At 49.9% G+C, this 19,005-nt stretch overlaps 2 protein-coding genes across 3 annotated transcripts; one reads left to right on the forward strand and one right to left on the reverse strand.

Moving 5' to 3' along the window:
* The first annotated feature begins 398 nt into the window (after positions 1-398).
* Positions 399-13,730, forward strand: supt5h (SPT5 homolog, DSIF elongation factor subunit). 2 transcript variants are annotated; one of them, XM_023961837.1, is made up of 31 exons: positions 399-535; positions 736-836; positions 2,585-2,744; positions 2,814-2,879; positions 3,668-3,673; positions 5,180-5,191; positions 5,276-5,345; positions 5,933-6,001; positions 6,906-6,971; positions 7,064-7,094; positions 7,375-7,443; positions 7,598-7,849; positions 7,922-8,011; positions 8,093-8,163; positions 8,234-8,339; positions 9,149-9,239; positions 9,331-9,467; positions 9,541-9,696; positions 9,895-10,041; positions 10,118-10,264; positions 10,647-10,772; positions 10,847-10,931; positions 11,042-11,149; positions 11,227-11,329; positions 11,413-11,540; positions 12,083-12,188; positions 12,253-12,411; positions 12,496-12,664; positions 12,878-13,075; positions 13,308-13,403; positions 13,479-13,730. In XM_023961837.1, the coding sequence occupies exons 2-31, from the start codon at positions 750-752 to the stop codon at positions 13,617-13,619; spliced, it is 3,252 nt and encodes a 1,083-aa protein (XP_023817605.1). In that variant the 5' UTR covers positions 399-535; positions 736-749; the 3' UTR covers positions 13,620-13,730. The 2 variants fall into 2 exon arrangements, with proteins under 2 accessions (XP_023817605.1, XP_023817606.1); XM_023961838.1 differs by lacking the exon at positions 3,668-3,673.
* Positions 13,731-14,465: 735 nt separating this feature from the next.
* LOC101170531 (ribonuclease Oy) lies at positions 14,466-18,159 on the reverse strand. The gene is made up of 9 exons (XM_023961839.1): positions 17,421-18,159; positions 16,950-17,150; positions 16,724-16,791; positions 16,581-16,638; positions 16,438-16,505; positions 15,445-15,558; positions 14,997-15,045; positions 14,865-14,939; positions 14,466-14,790 (listed from the first exon to the last, which is right to left on the reverse strand). Exons 2-9 carry the CDS (start codon positions 17,139-17,141, stop codon positions 14,608-14,610), a joined length of 807 nt encoding a protein of 268 aa, XP_023817607.1. The 5' UTR covers positions 17,142-17,150; positions 17,421-18,159; the 3' UTR covers positions 14,466-14,607.
* Positions 18,160-19,005: the final 846 nt, after the last annotated feature.

Here is a 19,005-nt window from a genome sequence, read left to right on the forward strand (position 1 = left end):
GTTATTTCAATAAAGTATGTTTTAATATTTGTTTTATGCATTTTTCTTTATTTATTTTCAAAATGTGTTTTTTTTACCAATATTATTTAAAACACACAATACTTTGATATCAGACGATTTCACATTCCTGTGTTAAGTTCAGCTTTACTTTGATGTTCCAATTTGCTGACACAAATTGTCGTTATGGATTTTAATTTATCCAACGGTTTGTATGACATACAATTTATTTATAGTGCACATTACGCACTTATTTATAGGGAAACGTAGACGGCGTTGAATTGAGAAAAAAACACAAGTAAACCAATTAGGATTATTAGTATATTTTAGATATAGTTTAAACTTTTTTAAAAAGACAAACTGAGTGACCGTTCCTTGACAATAAACTATCGTTTGCTTCAAATCTCGCGTGAAGTAAAGCAGTTTTGTGAAGTCTCGCGGTTCTGTGATAATACGTCGGGCATCTTAGTGACCAAAATAAGACTGATAACTTTGCGTAAGCGTCCAATAACTTGACATTCTGTTGTCCTTTAAACAGGTAAATAGCGTCCAGTTGACTTGTTTCATCTATTTAAGTGTTATGTTTGCGATTTCTGCAAGTTTTGACTTGTGGGAAGTCTGTTAGCATGCCTTGCTAGGCTGGATGCTAGTAGCTTATTTCTGTGTTCGGGAAGAATTTTAGTGAAAACGTCGATTTCTTTCGGGTAGTTGCGTTAATTTCTGCATTAACATGTTTAGTTCACAGCCGCAGCATGTCTGACAGCGAGGACAGTGATTTCTCCGACAACCAGAGCGAGCGCAGCAGTGACGGAGAGGCCGAGGAGGCGGAGGAGAATGAGGTAAGCTAACGGCTCGCGGGGCTAACCGGCCGGGTAAACAGGGATGGAGAGCCCGGTCAGACTGCGGCTGCGCGGGCGATGGCGCCCGTCTCTTCTCCAAAACATTTATTAAAGTCCACAAAAAGCAAATGCTTACAATCCTTCGACAGAGCTCCTCAAACAAATGAAATGCACACGAACCACTGATCAACAAATATATATATATATATATATATATATATATATATATATATGCTATATTATATCATGTCTTTTTAGGATGTGGAGTTGAAAGATTTGCTTCAGAACCAGTTTTGTAAGTCTTTTCTAGACGGTTTTATAATGAATACAATAACAGATTAAGTGATCTGTGGGTTCAATATGTCGCCATGGCAGAAAGAACATTTGTTGTCGTCCAGACTGAGTTGAACATTTTCACGCTGAATTGCTGCACTCTGACCAATCGGGGAGTTTGATTCAGAAGTGGCGTGTAGCGGTTTAGCCGTCAGGGCCTGGAGGTTCATCTGTTTTTAAGCACGTTGTAGCATTGTCCGGTTCTTGATCCAGTATGTCTTCATCTCAATGTTCCTTATCACCTTCTGTTACCTGTGGAAGAAAGTCTTTAGTTTGGTGAAGCAGTGTACGATAAACCGACACTTGATCCAAGTATGAAACAATCGTCGATGCAGCTTCCAGTCATTATCTGTTTGGAGGACATGAGGATTTAGCTGCAGGTCTTATTGTGACGGATGATTGAGTAGCGATTGAAGTTCACCTTAATGCTGTCCTGTCGGCTCTCACATCTGCTGCCGTGGCTTCACCCTTCGTCTCAGCATAAAGGTTGACCGTGTTGGTTGAGAAGCTACAGGAAGGCATGTTGTGTCTCAGCTCTAAGATGTGAAGCAACATTTGGAAACCCTCATTCTCCACCAGAATACGGTCTTAGGTCCTTTGTTTTAAAAGCTCTGACTTTGTTATTGGCTGAGCCTTTTCCGATGACGGCCGACATTTTTTTGGGATGTTTTATTGACTGTTGGAAGTGCTTGCAGCAGAACTCATGCCGGTACCACCAGAACGGTTCCTGCCCTCCTCCGGATGGAACCGCACCATGTGATTTTGAACGTTTACAAATGTACACACCGCATGACTTTAATCCAAAGCCAATAAGCTTCAGCACTGATATCTGGCCAATCGTGTCGCACGGTCTGCCGTGTTTACGCCATCTCAAAAACGTCTGATTTAAAACTCCCCACGTTTAAATTAAAATGTTTGATTATCGATTAAACTTCATAAAACTATTCTGAATTGTTTATGTATTGTAATCAAATAGGCGTCTAATAACCGATTAGTGGCTGTCCTTCTGTCACGCATCGATGAGATTTTCCTCTTCCGTAGTGATGATTATACGCTGTTGCATTCAGGCAACGTTCTTTCATTTGCTGTAATTCAGTCGGGGGAGGCAAACATGAATTCTAGTGATAATGCAGTTCTCTGCTGTTTAAACAGACGTAAGGGAGGCAGAACTCTCCAGAAATGTTGCCAGGAGCTAATCTTTTTAATATATTTCTATTTTATCTATTTACAATCTTGGAGAAAAGATTTCTTTTTCAAACAGCTTGTAGGAACTGAAACCTTTTTGCATTTGAGTTCTTTAGTTTTTGTAGCATTCTTCTTTTGTTTTTTCATGAATCATGATCAAGTTTTCATTTAGCTTTTGAACATTTTAGTCCTTTTTTTTGTAAACATTTGCTGCTGTGCATCGTCATCAGGAGGAGACGGGCAGCCCTGTGGGCAGCGACAAAGTAGCAGAGGAGGAAGGGGAGGACCTGGATGATGAGGATGATTATGATGAAGAGGAGGAAGAGGACGAGGATGATGAGCGCCCCAGGAAGAAGCCAAAGCACGGAGGGTTCATCCTGGATGAAGCTGGTGAGGCGGAGCTTCATGGAGCGCTTGCTGCTGTTCAGGGCGGAGCTTAACTTCTGCGTGTCTGTGCAGATGTGGACGATGAGGATGATGAAGACGATCATTGGGCGGATGAAGGTGAAGACATTCTGGAGAAAGGTGAGACCTGTTGCTCTGGAAATGAGGTTGAAGCGATTTCTAGAGGGACCGTCGCTGATCTTCCTCCCCTCTGAACTGATGATGCGCTGAAAGATGTTTCATCACAGGTTTGGTTTTACTGATCTAAATGGAACAAAAAGTCAAAGACTGACACAGTGAAAGACAGAGATGTGTTTGTAAAAAGCCGTGAGGAACGACGACACTTTGGCTCCTAAAGACAGAATCGGGGCGCTTGGTTCGTCTGTTTCTGCTGGTAAACGTCTGGACGCTGGAAAAAGAGTTTTTCAGACTTTAGGCGAAATCACAGAAAGTTTCAGTGGAATCTGCGTTCATGTGGTGTAAAGAGGCTCCATGCTGCTCCACACTGTAGAAAACGTTCACAGGAGCTCTAATGTGGACTTTTACTCTGACCTGCAACTTGTCCTCCGGCTGACTGAAGTCCAGATGAACCGGTCGGAGTTCTGTCGTCAGAGTTTTGCTGCTTCTGGAGTTGTTTCCTCCTCGTTCAGCCTCTTTATGCTCATTTCAGTTCATTGGGAATTTAAAGATGTGTGGAGCCAGTTTGATGTTGTGTGTAACTTTGTGTTGTTCCGGACGTGAGGAAGTGTGGCTTTCATAAAAAAAGTATTTGTGAGTTAAAAAAAAGGCTGGTAGGACTTCTGGTTCACAATGGACCCGAGTCAGGAAGAGAACCGCAATGTGATGTTGTGTGTTTGCTGCTCCGATGAGTTCTGACTGCACTTTCTCTGTCTCTCGCCGTTCCTCGCCGCCATGATGGTGGCGCTCAGCTAACGGTAATCCTGATTCTGCCTCTGACATCCATCACCCCAAACATCTGTGTGTCCCCGCCCCATCTGACAGCAGCCTCGTCCCAGACCGGTCTCACTGGGGATGCACGGTTTGCCCTGAAGGTTTAACAGAAAACCAGCAAACATCTGTTTGTGCGGTGGAGGTCAGAGCAACAGCAGGAAGTGAGGCAAGACAGCTGTCCGTCATCGTGCATCCCTGGTGCTGACCCGCCTCATTGTGGCTGTGCTGTTTAGAAGAAGCCAGAGGGCATTTCAACAGAACGATGGAGTCAGGAAGTCTTTGCCTTCAGTAATCAAAGTTCCAGATGTTGTCAGTTTGAAAACCCAGCAGATGTCTATTCAATGACATTTTGCAGCCAGAGAGCAAACCTGCAGCTGAACGTTCTCCTCAGATTTCTCCACCGTGCTCTGAGTCAAGCAGCTCATTTAAAGCTCTTCTGTTTATTATCTCGGGGGTTTGAAATCAGAAATCCGGCGCCGTTTTTTCCACTAAACGTTTAGACGTGGCCGTGACCTGTTTTTAATTTCTACTGAGCTGGTTTCAGGGTTGGAGGCCAGATCTGCCTCTTCCACCAAACACAAACCTTCTGTTTCTGCTCAGCTGGTTCCGGTTCCACGGGTTCAGTACTTCCACAGAACCCGTCTGTTCCACAGAACCTAGTCATTACGCCATTGGACGTTTCAAGACAGAAAGGGGCAGAGCTTAAGTGGGGACTGAACGAGTTGTCTGTTGTTTTTTAGGTTTAATTTCCACCGACTGTCTGACTCGAAGCTTATCAAGAGAACGACCGCGAGAACAGAAACCTCTGGTGTCCTCTTGGACCAGCTGTTTTTCTAAAAGCGTTTGTTTCCTGCAGCCAGGTAGCCCCGCCCCCAACCCCAGCAGTAACGTGCCGAGGTTGAGAAGCAGGAGTTGGAATTCAGGCGGAGTAAACTAAAGAGCTTCAGCTGAGTCCTGGCTCTCAACTGAAACCAGCTCGGTGGGGAAAGAGTCCATCTGGACTCAGAACCAGGTTGTAGGCCTTCCAGCTCCTGGTTCTCCTCAGCATCCTCAGCTCCATCACCTCCTCAGAAAAAGCGTTTTCTCTCCTTGTAGCTGGACTGCATGTAGGGTTTCCAGTGGATCGGTGGAGGAAGGATCTTTTCTGAGCTGCAGTGGATCTCATCTGCACTCAGAAATGAAGCCAGAACAGAAACCTGTAAAAGATGAACTCTGCTCTGCTATGACTGCAGAGAAGTCTCTAAACCGATGAGGAAGAGCAGAGCTTTGTTTCTACTGAGGCGTCCTCTCAGCCCACATCCAGCTCTTCATCGTCTCCATGCTTCTCTGTGCTGCAGCCACCATTGTTCACTTTGTTTTCCCATCATGCTTTGTGTTGCTGCTGGCTGATCCTGGATGTTCTCCTCTTCCTCCATTCACCTGTATTGTGTTGTTTTGTCGGTTCTCCTTCCTCTGGCCTCCGTCTGCCCTCCTCTTCTTCACTGGAGCAGAAGAGGCTGAAGGTAAGGCCGGTTTCTTTGTTTTGGCCTAAAATCCAACGAGGTTTCACGTTTTCTTCATCATGTAAATGCTCCTCATCTCCTCAGTGTCCAACTTGGACCGCGTGGTTCTGGAAGATGATCATTCTGGATCCAGACGGCTGCAGAACCTCTGGAGGTAACGGGCCTCATTGTTTAGTTTGGACGCTCCTCCTTTGTTGTTGTTTATTGGGCCTCGCATGAGGATTTCTGGATGATTAAAACATTGTGTTTTATTCCTCCACAACAATAAGCAGCAGGAAAACCGTCTGTTTTTGCTTTTGTCTTGGTTTGCTGTTGAAAGCTTAACTGGGATTTCTGACAATGGAACAGTCACATTTATTTATTTATTTGACCTTATAAGACGCCACCTGCACTTTCTGTTATGTTTCAAACTTTCACAGAGAAGTCATTTTGTTGAAGTGAATAACTTAATAACTTCGTTTAAATCGAATAAACAATGCTGCTCAGCCCGTTACTCCCTGCACTTCTTGGAGCTAGTTATATGCTTTTTTTTTATTGACTTTTTTTTTTTTTTTTGTGTTTTAAAGTTTGATCCCAATATTTTCACTTTTACTGCAGATAAATGTGGGCTCCAAACATGGTTCTTGAATGCTAATAACCGACATTGGCCCTGAAAAAAAACAAATCAATCGATCTCTACAGCTGTCCAGAACCCAAAATGTGCCTGTGGTTGAGCGGCTGACCGCTGTGTCTGTGTTTCAGGGACTCCAGAGAAGAGGCGCTGGGAGAATACTACATGAGGAAGTATGCCAAGTCCTCAGCCGGAGAGCAGTAAGTGAAGACGGCCTCACTGGGAACCGCAGGGAGAAGAAAACGTGTTTTGACAGAAACAGAAAATGAATCTATTGTGTTTCATAACTTTATTATCAGCATTGGGTGTAACAATAGCCATTCGTCTAATGTTATGCTGCATGGATTTGGTACGTAGGAACAACAAATGTCCATATTTCAAGGAAGAACTCCTGGTTTTATCTGTGAATAGCAGATCCTCTCTGGCTCTTTTCCTTCCAAAGACATTTTGTCTTTTTTTTAATTTAACGGTAGAGCAGCAGTAGCCGAAGTGACCGAGCCGAGCTCCTAGAGTAAGTCATAGATGGATGTTGTGGACAGAATCCCATATTTTTCCAAAATGAAACTTACTTCAGACTCAGATTATTAACAAAACAGAAATAGTCTATGTGACCATTTGGAATTCTTTATATTTATTTTTTTGTTGTGGTACCAAGTGACCCACGGACTGGGACTGGGACTGGGACTGGGACTGGTCCACGGCCCGGTGGTTGGGGACCACTGAATTAAAGAACATCTGTATATTTCAGAAAGAGACATTAGGAAGTAACATAGCCTGTTACTTTATTTATGTAACACAACAACAGTTTAGGAAAGTGCTATAAAAGATAACAACACCGGTAAGAACAAGCAAAGGTACCACCTAAAAACACCTGTAGAACCACCTTAAAAGAGCTGTCATTCAAAGAGAGGAAATAGTTTCAATCCTAACCCTGGACTGCAGTTTACGGACAAACGTCCAAAAGAGAACTGAAGTCTTTGTTCTTTAAATATTCCAATGTTCTAAAGAAAATCAAGTCTTCATTTTTAGGATTAAAAAAAGTTTGTTCCAGATTTTCCTGAGTTTGGGTTTCAACAAAGTGAAATCTGCTCTGTTTTTGTTCAGTTACTATGGCGGCACCGAGGAGCTTTCTGATGACATCACCCAGCAGCAGCTGCTTCCTGGTGTCAAGTACGTGAACGCTCATCCACCAATCAGCTGTGAGAGACCTGCACGCTCCTGCAAACCCACTGTTTCACACTTGTCCTCCTTTCCCTCACCAGAGATCCCAACCTGTGGACGGTCAAGTGCAAGGTGTGTGACCACACGTGCACACACGTGCACACGCATCTGACTTAAAGGGTTTTCCCCCCAATAATCTGGGTCACTACATGAGAGGAAGCAGGCTGTGCTTTTATTGTGAAAGTCGACAGTTTTGATGGAGCGTAGAGACAGCAGCCGTGGGGAACCTGGTTCATCATGAACGCCAAGTTTCTGCCTTAAGTGCTTTAGAGAATCCGGTGTTTCAGTTTTCAGCTTCCTGACGTTTGCAAACCACCAGGTGCGATTAAAAACACCATTTCTGTCCGTGTAGATCGGAGAGGAGAGGGCGACCGCCATCGCTCTGATGAGGAAGTTCATCGCCTACCAGTTCACCGACACAGTAAGACGGTTTTCATTGATCACCAATCTTTGACTGAAGCGCCGCGGAACTTAACGGAGCTCCAGATTTATTCATTCATTTCTGATAACGGACACCTGGACGGGAAAAATGTTTACTGATAAATAATCGTGATACCAACCGCCCCTCCTTCCAGCCGCTGCAGATCAAGTCGGTGGTGGCGCCCGATCACGTCAAAGGCTACATCTACGTGGAGTCCTACAAGCAGACGCACGTCAAGGCGGCCATCGAGGGCATCGGCAACCTGAGGATGGGCTTCTGGAACCAGCAGATGGTTCCCATCAAAGAGATGACGGACGTCCTGAAGGTGGTCAAGGAGGTCACCAACCTGAAGCCCAAGTCCTGGGTCCGTCTGAAGAGAGGCCTGTACAAGGACGACATCGCCCAGGTGAGATGATGGCCTCACGGTCGTCCTCAGCAGGTCTCTCCAGGTCTGACTGTCCCTCATGCCGTCCTCCAGGTGGACTACGTGGAGCCCAGTCAGAACACCATCTCCCTGAAGATGATTCCTCGGATAGACCTGGACCGCATCAAGGCCAAGATGAGCCTGGTAGGACGAGCGCTCACCTGTCTGTGGTCCAGACGTGAAGACGGCGTCGGTTTCTGGACTTTGGTCTCTTCTGTTTTGCAGAAAGACTGGTTTGCAAAGAGGAAGAAGTTCAAGAGGCCTGCTCAGAGGCTGTTTGATGCTGAGAAGATCAGGTCTGTTCTGCTAACCCGGAGCTTCAGAGTGTGAGCTGGAGCAGAAGTGACTGTGATGCTTGTGCTGCAGGTCTCTGGGGGGCGAGGTCAGCCACGACGGAGACTTCATGATCTTTGAGGGCAACCGTTACAGCCGCAAAGGATTCCTGTTCAAGAGCTTCGCCATGTCAGCTGTGGTGAGGAGAACGCTGCTTCTTCTGCTCTGCAGGACCTCCGAGGGTCTGCTGGCTGCAAAGCGCCGCCTCCAGGGAGTTCTGGGTTCAGAGTCTAAAGCCTTAAACCAAATGTTGGCCATAAAGTTCAGAAATGGCAGCGGAAACCCTGAAGGAGAAACCTTTAAACGAGATCTCCTTTCCTGCAAAGGTTCACGTAAAGAAGCTGATGGTGGAAGTTTTCGTAAACACCAAAGGAATAATCCCTAAAACCTGAAATGACTTACTTCACGCTAAAATAGCAAAAACAAAATTAGTTCTTAAAGCTGCCAAGTTAAAAGTTAAAGAACTGAACCAGATGGAATAAAAACCAGATTAAACTGCCTGAGTAAATGTGTTTTAACCCTGAGCCCAAGAGTGAAAAAGTAAAAACTAGTAGCAAAAAGGAGAGCTAGAAGAATCTTCATGAGGCTTCAAACTGCCTCCAGAAAAGCTGGAAAGGCTGAATAATTAAGACATTAAAATCTGAATAAACACCAATCTGAACCAAATAAGAGCAGAAGCTGAATGTTTTCATACCAGAAAAGTTAACAGAATGAACAAACTCTTCTGTGAGCTGAAAGCTGAAGAACCATCACTGAAGATGAAAACATCCCATTTTTAAATCAGTTCTTTACATTCTGACAGGACCTGCAGCGTTTCAGCTGAACTTCTCTTTTTCTGCAAAAACTGGAATCATGTCTTTGAGGTGACATAAAGTGACAGGAGAACAGATCAACATGTGAGATCCTCAAAGAGGTAACCTGAACCAAACGCCGCCGTGTGTCTGACAGATCACCGACGGCGTGAAGCCCACGCTCTCAGAGCTGGAGAAGTTCGAGGACCAGCCGGAGGGGATCGACCTGGAGGTGGTCACGGAGTCGGGTAGACCTGCTTGACCTTCGCCATCTCTGCTTCTGCTGCCGCCTCAGGGAAGAGCATCCAGGACCCGAGACTCACCTGCGTTTGTCTGCAGGTAAGGAGCGAGAGCACAACCTGCAGGCCGGAGACAACGTGGAGGTCTGCGAGGGAGAGCTGATCAACCTGCAGGGCAAGATCCTGAGCGTGGACGGCAACAAGATCACCATCCTGCCCAAACACGAAGACCTGAAGGTGCACCAACGTGCGCGCACGTGCACGCCCTCTGAGCGCTGCGGGTGTGACCTGTGCTCGGCCTTCTCTGCAGGATCCTCTGGAGTTCCCGGCTCACGAGCTCAAGAAGTATTTCCGGATGGGCGACCACGTGAAGGTGATCGCCGGCCGTTACGAGGGCGACACCGGCCTGATCGTCCGAGTGGAGGAGAACTTTGTCATCCTGTTCTCTGACCTCACCATGCATGAGGTACGGCTTTCGGAACATCCAGAACCAGCACCGAACCGAGGACAAACCTGCTGGTCTTCTGAAAGACCTTCAGGAAGGCTGCGGTCAGCCAGAGAATGTTTGTTTGGTTCTTTGTCGACCCGACAATCGCGTTAGAAGACTTCTTTAGAAGCAGGATCAGAACCTCCCCCTCTGAGGTTCTCCATCTGTGTTCTGCAGCTGAAGGTTCTGCCCAGAGACCTGCAGCTCTGCTCTGAGACCGCGTCCGGCGTTGACGCTGGCGGGCAGCACGAGTGGGGCGAGCTGGTCCAGCTGGACCCGCAGACGGTCGGCGTCATCGTCCGCCTGGAGAGAGAAACCTTCCAGGTCAGGACAGCAGGACTGGTCTGCGCCGTCCGCGGCGTTCCCCGGCTCCTCGCTTACGGGCGGCTGTGTTCCTCAGGTGCTCAACATGCACGGGAAGGTGATGACAGTTCGCCACCAGGCGGTCAACCGCAGGAAGGACAACCGCTTTGCCGTGGCTCTGGACTCCGAACAGAACAACATTCACGTCAAGGACATCGTCAAGGTCATTGACGGGCCGCACTCGGTAAGAAAGTCAAATGGACCCGCAGACGCCTCAGCGGGGTCAGAGAACCTGAACGTCCTGCACAGGAACAGAAGGAGATAGGAGCTGAGAAAACCAGTTCTAGACCAGTGGGGGGGCATCTAATTGGACTTCCAGCTCTGGTTGGTTCACAGAACCGCGTTCCCGTCATTCAGCTCAGCTGCTGCCCCAAAGGATTCTGGGTTGAACTTCATATCTTGAAACGGTTTAAAATAACATTTGCTGAGTCATGTAATAATTCCACATAGTCAGCATAGACGTAAATTTGTCCAAATCAAAGTCATCAATAAGGTGAAAGCGTTCCCCGGACGAGCCCCTGAGGAACGCCTCCTCCAGCCGGATCACCAACGTGTTCTCGCCTCAGGGCCGTGAAGGAGAGATCCGCCACCTCTTCCGGGGCTTCGCCTTCCTTCACTGCAAGAAGCTGGTGGAGAACGGAGGCATGTTCGTCTGCAAGACCCGGCACCTGGTTCTGGCCGGAGGCTCCAAGGTCAGCACCGGTTCCTTCGGGGCCCCCCCTGCAGGACGCAGGAACGGCTCAAACTTTCTGTTTCGTCTTTGCAGCCCAGAGACGTGACCAACTTCACGGTGGGGGGCTTTGCTCCCATGAGTCCCCGCATCAGCAGCCCCATGCACCACGGCGGCGGAGGTGAGCCCCCCCCCTTAAAACACAGGAGATGGTCTCCAGCATCCAGTTTGTGTGGGAGGGGGGAGGAAACCCTACAGGTCCTCTTAACGTTCCTCACGGTCTGTTCTCAGGAGCTCAGCAGAGGGGAGGTGGCGGGGGAGGAATGGGGCGGGGCCGAGGGCGGCGAGACAACGAGCTGATTGGTCAGACGGTTCGCATCTGCCAGGGCCCCTACAAAGGTCAGGGCCGCGCTGCGTTGTCATGGTTACCGCCAGCATCGCCTGAGCTGACAGAGGCTGATGATGCTTCTGTTCAGGTTACATTGGCGTGGTGAAGGACGCCACGGAGTCCACGGCCCGGGTGGAGCTGCACTCCACCTGCCAGACCATCTCTGTGGACCGACAGCGGTTGGCCACCATGTACGCCCCCCACCCACCCACCCCCTATCACAGAATCTGTGGAGATCTCAGAGCTCTGCTTTAACCGCCCTCCTTCTCTGCAGGGGAGCCAAGAGGCACAGCGGGATGACCTCCACCCACGGGCGCACCCCTATTTACGGCTCCCAGACCCCCGTGTACGGCTCCGGCTCCAGGACCCCCATGTACGGATCCCAGACCCCCCTGCATGACGGTAAGACCCCCGCTCTGCTGAGGGTCGAGGAGAGGATCAGGCTGATCCACGTCAGATCCACGTCAGATCCACATGCTTTTGCTGAGGCATCTGATTGGTCGGTTCATAACTTGAATTAACTGTGATAAAGAAAAAGTTGGAAAAAGAAAGGATGTCGCATCAAAAACGGTCATTCTGACAAATAAAACAACAAAGTAAAAATGGTTTATTTTATCCATTTTGGCTTCTTAAACACGCAGTTACTTCCTGTTTGGGAAAACAGAGGGGAGGGGTTCAGTGGTCTTTTGTTTACAGTCTATGGTTCAAGCAGGTGAAGAATGCTGATTCATGCTGTCCAGGGTTGCATGTTAGCATGACACAGCACTTTCTTCAGCTTCCTGTTTGCACTCCGTTGTTTTTGGATGAGCGGGAAAAGTTATTGCGGGGTGGGGGGCGGTTATGAGAGCTCAGGGAAACATTGGGGTTCTCCCTTAAGGGAGGGAGGGGGCTAAAGCAGGTGAAGGTTTAGAGTGAGTCAGCAGTTTGCTCCTCTGGACTCACAGGAAGCCGCACGCCCCACTACGGCTCCCAGACCCCACTGCACGATGGCAGCAGGACGCCAGGGCAGAGCGGAGCCTGGGACCCCAGCAACCCCAACACCCCCTCCAGGTAACACCCCCAACCCCCCCAGTCGGGTCCTTCTTCGTCCTCTGACACGCCTGTTTCTCCGCAGGAACGATGAGGAGTACGACTTTGGCTTCGACGACGAGCCCTCCCCCTCCCCCCAGGGCTATGGAGGCACCCCCAACCCGCAGACCCCTGGTTACCCCGAAGTCCCTTCCCCTCAGGTCAACCCTCAGTACAACCCCCAGACCCCTGGCACACCCGCCATGTGAGCGCACCCTCGGAGCGAGAAGATACCCCCCAGCCCCCCCGAGCCCAAAATCTCTGACGGCGCCGGTCTTTGTGTCCGCAGGTACAACACAGAGCAGTACTCGCCGTACGCCGCCCCTTCCCCTCAGGGCTCCTACCAGCCCAGCCCCAGCCCTCAGAGCTACCACCAGGTGGTGCCGTCGCCCGTCGGATACCAAAACACGCACTCTCCGGCCAGCTACCACCCCACCCCCTCCCCCATGGCGTACCAGGTACCAGAAACCCACCGTGGTGAATGAAGGGGTCCCAGCAGAATAAAAGGATCAGTTTGTTTTCAATACTTCAGGATAATATTTGACCAAATCCTGGTTTATTTGTCTTTTCCATCAGTCTGTTGGTTTCACTGAACTCCTGTTTTTATGCCACCGACCAATCGGATCTCTGAGACAAAGTTTGATTTTTGAACGGATATCGTCCCTCCCCAGGCCAGTCCCAGCCCCAGCCCTGTTGGTTACAGTCCCATGACGCCCGGAGCGCCATCCCCTGGGGGCTACAACCCCCACACCCCCGGCTCCAACATCGAGCAGGGCAGCAGCGACTGGGTGACCACCGACATCCTGGTCCGGGTCAAAGACTCCTTCATGGACCTGATGGGACAGATGGGAGTCATCAGGAGCGTCTCGGTCAGTGGCCCCCACCCACAAACCTTTTCTTTACCTCTGAAGTGCTGAGTCATGTTCTGTCCTGGCAGACGTCATGTGAGAAAAAAGTGACCTTAGTCCAGAAGCTTCTTGCGGTTCTGCTCTCAGCCCAGAGAAATGTTTTTCTCTTTGTCGCGGTTCCTGTGAGGCGTTCAGTGACGCTCCGACACCTCGGCGGCGTCCCTCTGACTTCCTGTCTGCTGCTTCTCTGCAGGGGGCCATGTGCTCCGTCTTCATGCAGGAGTCTGAGAAGGTGGTGAGCATCAGCAGCGATCAGCTGGAGCCCGTCACCCCCACCAAGAACAACAAGGTAGGGAGGCCAGCCCCTCCCTTCTCTGGGGTTGCAAAGGCTTTTATTTTGACAGGAAGCGTCCCGTGTGTCCAGGTGAAGGTGATCCTGGGGGAGGACCGCGAGGCGACGGGGATCCTGCTGAGCATCGACGGAGACGACGGAATCGTGCGCATGGAGCTGGACGACCAGCTGAAGATCCTGAACCTGAGGTTCCTGGGGCGCCTGGAGCACTGAGCGGCGCCGCCTCCTTCCTTTTTTTACTGTTTTAGTGCTTCTGTTTGTCGGTTCGAGTCCCTGTTTTCTGGAGGTAGGAAGCAAAGTGTGTCAATAAACTGAATCAACGGGTTTAGTCTGCTGTGTGGTGACCTTCAGCCTCCAGGGGGCGGCAGGCGTCCTCTGGGACAGGGTAGAATTAAGCTGGGGGGGGCAGTGGAAAGGGGCGGGGCCCCCTGTCTGCTTCCTGTCTTTAAGGGGAAACTATTTCCTGTTTGCCTCTTTCATCCAAATCTGTCGTTTAATATCAGAATCAGAGCAAAAGTTCTGAAACTCAAAACCACAAATTATTCCAAAAAGATGGAATATTTTTGAAATATTTTTGATGTTCTTCTGCGGCTTCAGAACCGTTGTGGTTAATTACACCCCCCCCCCCCCCCACCTGATGTCAGCTCTTTGTCACAGCCCTTTTCTTCATTCAGCTCCATTCATCCAAGCAAAACTAGCGTGTTGTTTGTAAAAGCAAACCGTGGAACGGACGGTGGCGTCTCTACACGATAGAAACACGTCAAACAAACGGAACCCAAATGTGCAGATGAAGCCACGCCCTCTTTTGGAGCGCTGTCCTCACATGATGGTTCTTCCTCAGAGCATGAAGGCCTTGATGAGCTGAGATCTTCCCCGGTGGATCGGCTGCTCGTCTGGATCAGACGGTGCGTTCAGGGGAAGGTCTGATGGGTTCGGTTTGCCGGTTCTGAGCTGGCGGTTCACGCTTGGAACTCCGTACGTTTGTTTTCAGCTGGAGCGCCAACAGCTTCCTCAGATCAGGGATTCACCGTTTCAGATGTTCAAAGAACTCGACTGGAGTTTAAACGGATTTGAAACATTTCAGGTTTATTGATAACAAATCCAGCGTTTGAACATTTGAAATGCTTCATTAATGGACAGAAACGGTGTCAATGCTTCATGAAGCTTCATTTAGAGGTCACGCCCGTCAGCCGCCGCCCGGTCAGTCGCAAGGCCGCTCGGGCTTCTGGTGGTTTATGGGAAGGTAGAAGAACGGGACCTCAGGGGGACACGGATGTCCTGGAGAAGGCCCGGATCCAGGTCCTGACCCGGCCTCAGGGTGAGGACAGCCAAGGGTCAGGTCACGGGACAGTCGGATCTTCACCTGGAACCAGACCTGTCTGTCCTGCAACGCAGACCGGAGGAGGTTAAATCAAGGTCATACGGAGATCCAGAGGAGGTTGGGTTCTGGTCTCTGACCTTATGGTCCAGGACACACTGGATCTCATATTGGTCGCCCACATGTGGAGTCAGGATGCTCTGCACCTCTGCCACCTGAACACAAGGCGCCGCTGTTTGTGAGGACTAACTCTAATGCTGCGGTTCTGTTACCTTGTAGCGTCGCTCGCAGGACGGCGCGATTCCGGCGTCTTCCAGGACTCTAGCAACACGGATTACAAGAACATGAAACTTTATTTCCTTATAATCCACAGAATAAATGATTATTCTGTTCTGTCCTCCATTGTTATTGGGTTTTAATATTCGTGTCTTTTAAATATATTTCTGAGAAAACTATTTAACTGATGTTAGGTTTTATTTTGAAAACCAGTTTGACTGATAGAGCTGCCTTTCAAAATAAAACAAGTTTGTGGATCCTAGTAGGAGGGGGGCGGGCAGAAGTGTCTCTGCTCCGCCCCCCTCCTACTACTCTGTTTCTACGTCACAAATTGGTTAGCTGCAGTCCGGTTAACGGCCACTAGGGGTCATGTTTCTGCTCCTCCCTTTTCCCATCCTCACCGTTTAGGGGTGTGGCCTAACTGTAACCAAAGGAGACTTTTACCGTTGGATTTCAAACCATTTCCGCAGCTTCAGGGAGATCTGGAAGTACTTCTGCGGGGAGTTGAATCCTTCCACGCATGCGGCACACGCGCCGTGTTTGGCCCACTCCTGCTCCCTGAAACGCAAAGACGCGCCGTCAGGTTTTCAGTCCCACACTGATGCAGACGCTACCCCCTCGGGCCACACGTATGCGACGCTGCCCCCTACAGCCAAACTGATGCAGACGTTGCCCCCAACAGGCCACACTGATGCAGACGCTGCCCCCTACAGGCCACACTGATGCTGACGCTGCCCCCTACAGGCCACACGTATGCAGACGCTGCCCCCTACAGCCAAACTGATGCAGACGTTGCCCCCAACAGGCCACACTGATGCAGACGCTGCCCCCTACAGGCCACACTGATGCTGACGCTGCCCCCTACAGGCCACACTGATGCAGACGCTACCCCCTCGGGCCACACGTATGCGACGCTGCCCCCTACAGCCAAACTGATGCAGACGTTGCCCCCAACAGGCCACACTGATGCAGACGCTGCCCCCTACAGGCCACACTGATGCTGACGCTGCCCCCTACAGGCCACACGTATGCAGACGCTGCCCCCTACAGCCAAACTGATGCAGACGTTGCCCCCTACAGGCCACATGGATGCTGACGCTGCCCCCTACAGGCCACACGGATGCAGACGCTGCCCCCTACAGCCAAACTGATGCAGACGTTGCCCCCTACAGGCCACATGGATATTGACGCTGCCCCCTACAGGCCACACGGATGCAGACGCTGCCCCCTACAGGCCACACGGATGCAGACGCTGCCCCCTACAGGCCACACGGATGCAGACGCTGCCCCCTACAGGCCACACCGATGCAGACGCTGCCCCCTACAGGCCACACCGATGCAGACGCTGCCCCCTACAGGCCACACCGATGCAGACGCTGCACCCTACAGGCCACACCGGAACTGCAGTAGCAGGAGAGTCCAAAACCCTTTTCCTACCAGAACTGGAAGCTTGATTTGGTCTTCAACAAGGACGGCCAGTTTTCCACCAGTTCGTCCTTCAGCTCCTGGAAAACACCAAACGGGCGTCCTCACTTGCCCCTAATGGCGGTGGCAGCCAGGAGCGCCGCGACGTTACTCACCTGGACGTCGGACTGGAACATGGGCCAGCAGTTGCAGCATCGCTGCGCATGCAGGGGCCTGCAGACAAACAGAGACTTCCATCAGGCTGCAGGCAGACGCTGAACCACAGCCAGATTCATCCAAGCGGAACCAGAGCACCTACCACAGGCCGTGGATGGTCCAGTCGGTGACGGTGTCGGGGATCCTGCAGAGGGTCTGGTTGTAGAGAGACTGGGCAGACGGACAGGAACGATCAGACCTGCACCTGAACTCACCTGAGGTGGTGCTGGTTCAGGATCAGGAGGTCCTGATCCACCAGACGTTTTCTGTCTTCACCCAAACCCTGAGATGCTGCTCCTCCCACCCCCCACCCCCCTGAAGAAGCTCACCGCACAGAAGCCCCCGGGCCACTGCAGGGTGAAAATGATGCACCTCCAGGCGCAGTCGTGCTCGGAGGTCTGCGGCGGCGAAGCGCCACGGCAGCCCCGGGCTTCTTCCTGCGTTTCCATGGCAACCAGCGGCAACAGGATGACGAGCGCGTGACTCAGAGTGACCAGCAGGGGCAGCACCGAGCGGCGCATCTTTCCAAACTGATGGGAATAAAACCAGCAACCGCCACCATTAGTGAAGGTCTGCACTCCGTTTCTACAGAAACGTGTTGCTGCGGATTCTGCGACCGAAGGCAGAAACCCAGAAAGTTCCGCAGATCATTTTCTATAAAAAAACTACTTTTGTTCTTAAATTGCCCCCATGTTCCTCTGGAAGTCAGAGTGAAGAGGCGTTCCTCAGTTGTTTCTCAGAGATCGGGAACTCGTGGCGTGATGTCTCTGTCGGAAAGGCGTGAAAGCGAGGAAACTCACCGTGAAGCTGCAGCTGCTGCTCTGAGCGGCGTCCTCCGCTTCACGCCGACCACACGCACAAAACCCAGAAGTGAGAGTTTCCTCCCTCTCTGCAGCTTCTGCATTTCTGCTCTCGGAGCGCAGCAGCTGCAGAGGTCACGCTCTGGGTCACGCCATGAAGGTCTTCACTCGGTTTGACACAGATACGGAGAAAAGTATGAAAGAACTTCCTCCAAATCATGACGTTTCTGCTTTACTCTTCACTTAAGTTTGGATCCTGAGAGGATGAGGGAGAATCTGGACACAGAGAACCAACGGACGTCCCAACGATGAAGCTCTTCGTCCTGAAAGACGAGTCAAATCTGCTGGATAATGGAAGAGGATGGTCTCCATGGAAACCGTTTCTCCTCCACCTGAAAGCAGAAATGACCCGACCGCTGAAACACTCAGGCTTTCAAAGCAGAAAGTTTGGGGGTTTTGCACTTCCTCAAACTCTGAACCATCTTCTACTGCAGCAGTTCAGTGAAGTTCTCTGAGCTCAGACATCAAAACCCTGTTGGATAACCAAACATTCCCATTGGCTGTCCTCTGGGAGGAGCCACAGCGAATCATCTGCCTCCATCTAACCTCCTCTAGACCTCTTTTCTAGTAGCTCCAACCGCTTAGTCGTCTTTCTGGCTTCCACCATCAGAAAAAGGATCAAAACGCCATTTTCATCGGCGCTGAAGTCGCAGCCATTCTTCACTTTCCTCACTGCTTACAGCGCCTACATCACGTGTCACAGCCGTGTTATGCAGAAGTGAGGATGTTGTTTTATTTCGTGGGAGAGACGCAGACACACTGCCGAGGCCGACTCTAGGATGATGTCATGAAATGTGCGGCACCCACAAGAAGAAAAAGGCGGAGCCTCAGAGATCGAGTCGTCTTACTTCCAGGTAGGAAAATGAGCTGCAAATAACAAATATTTCATATGAAAAGGGTTCTGTAGCCAAAGTTATGTCATATATATGGATATAGTTTACCCTGAAAGACTTGAGTTTAGCAGGATTTAGGCCCTTTCATTCATTTTCTATAGTTAACTCAGTGACCAACATTTCAATTGTTTTGGTCTTAGCAGAGTTTGAAGCCTCTTGTTAGCCTTTAGCCGGCTTCCTCTAACACCACAGCTTCAGCTCCAGTCTTCTTACGACTGCTGTTCCTCTTCAAATGGGATTAAAGTCATTCCAGCGGATCAACGCAGGTCAGCTCATTCCAACCATTGGAATGAAGTTCACAGCAAAACCAAGACTTCTAATAGTCCAAAGAGCCTCTTTTATTCATTTAATACAATTTAAATTACTGTAATGCTTAATCCTGACATGTCCTCGTCTTTCAGCTGATTAGATTCTGCGTGTTGTTTTGTTTTCTGGTAGATTTTCTGCAGACTTTTTGCACCAATGAAGCCGTTTTATCCAAAGATTTCAGCAGAATTTCCTGCAGGAAACAGTCCATCTGTTCTCTTTACACACTAAACCGCTAAAGTGTCTCCTTTACTCTTATCTGATAGATTTTTCTGGATCTGATTGTCACTCAGAAACAATCCTCCCTGGGGAGGGGGGGTTTAAGG

Source organism: Oryzias latipes, chromosome 13 (assembly GCF_002234675.1).
Source record: "Oryzias latipes chromosome 13, ASM223467v1".
NCBI classification, from domain to species: Eukaryota; Metazoa; Chordata; class Actinopteri; order Beloniformes; family Adrianichthyidae; genus Oryzias; species Oryzias latipes.

Coding starts and splice junctions, on each gene's coding strand:
- LOC101170531 (XM_023961839.1), bottom strand. CDS start 17,141: ATGCGCCGCTCGGTGCTGCCCCTGCTGGTCACTCTGAGTCACGCGCTC. Junction 16,639..16,723: donor TGGACCATCCACGGCCTGTG/GTAGGTGCTCTG, acceptor GTTTGTCTGCAG/GCCCCTGCATGCGCAGCGAT. Junction 15,046..15,444: donor AAATGGTTTGAAATCCAACG/GTAAAAGTCTCC, acceptor CCGTGTTGCTAG/AGTCCTGGAAGACGCCGGAA.
- supt5h (XM_023961837.1), top strand. CDS start 750: ATGTCTGACAGCGAGGACAGTGATTTCTCCGACAACCAGAGCGAGCGC. Junction 8,012..8,092: donor TCAAGGCCAAGATGAGCCTG/GTAGGACGAGCG, acceptor TCTGTTTTGCAG/AAAGACTGGTTTGCAAAGAG. Junction 13,076..13,307: donor GAGTCATCAGGAGCGTCTCG/GTCAGTGGCCCC, acceptor GCTTCTCTGCAG/GGGGCCATGTGCTCCGTCTT.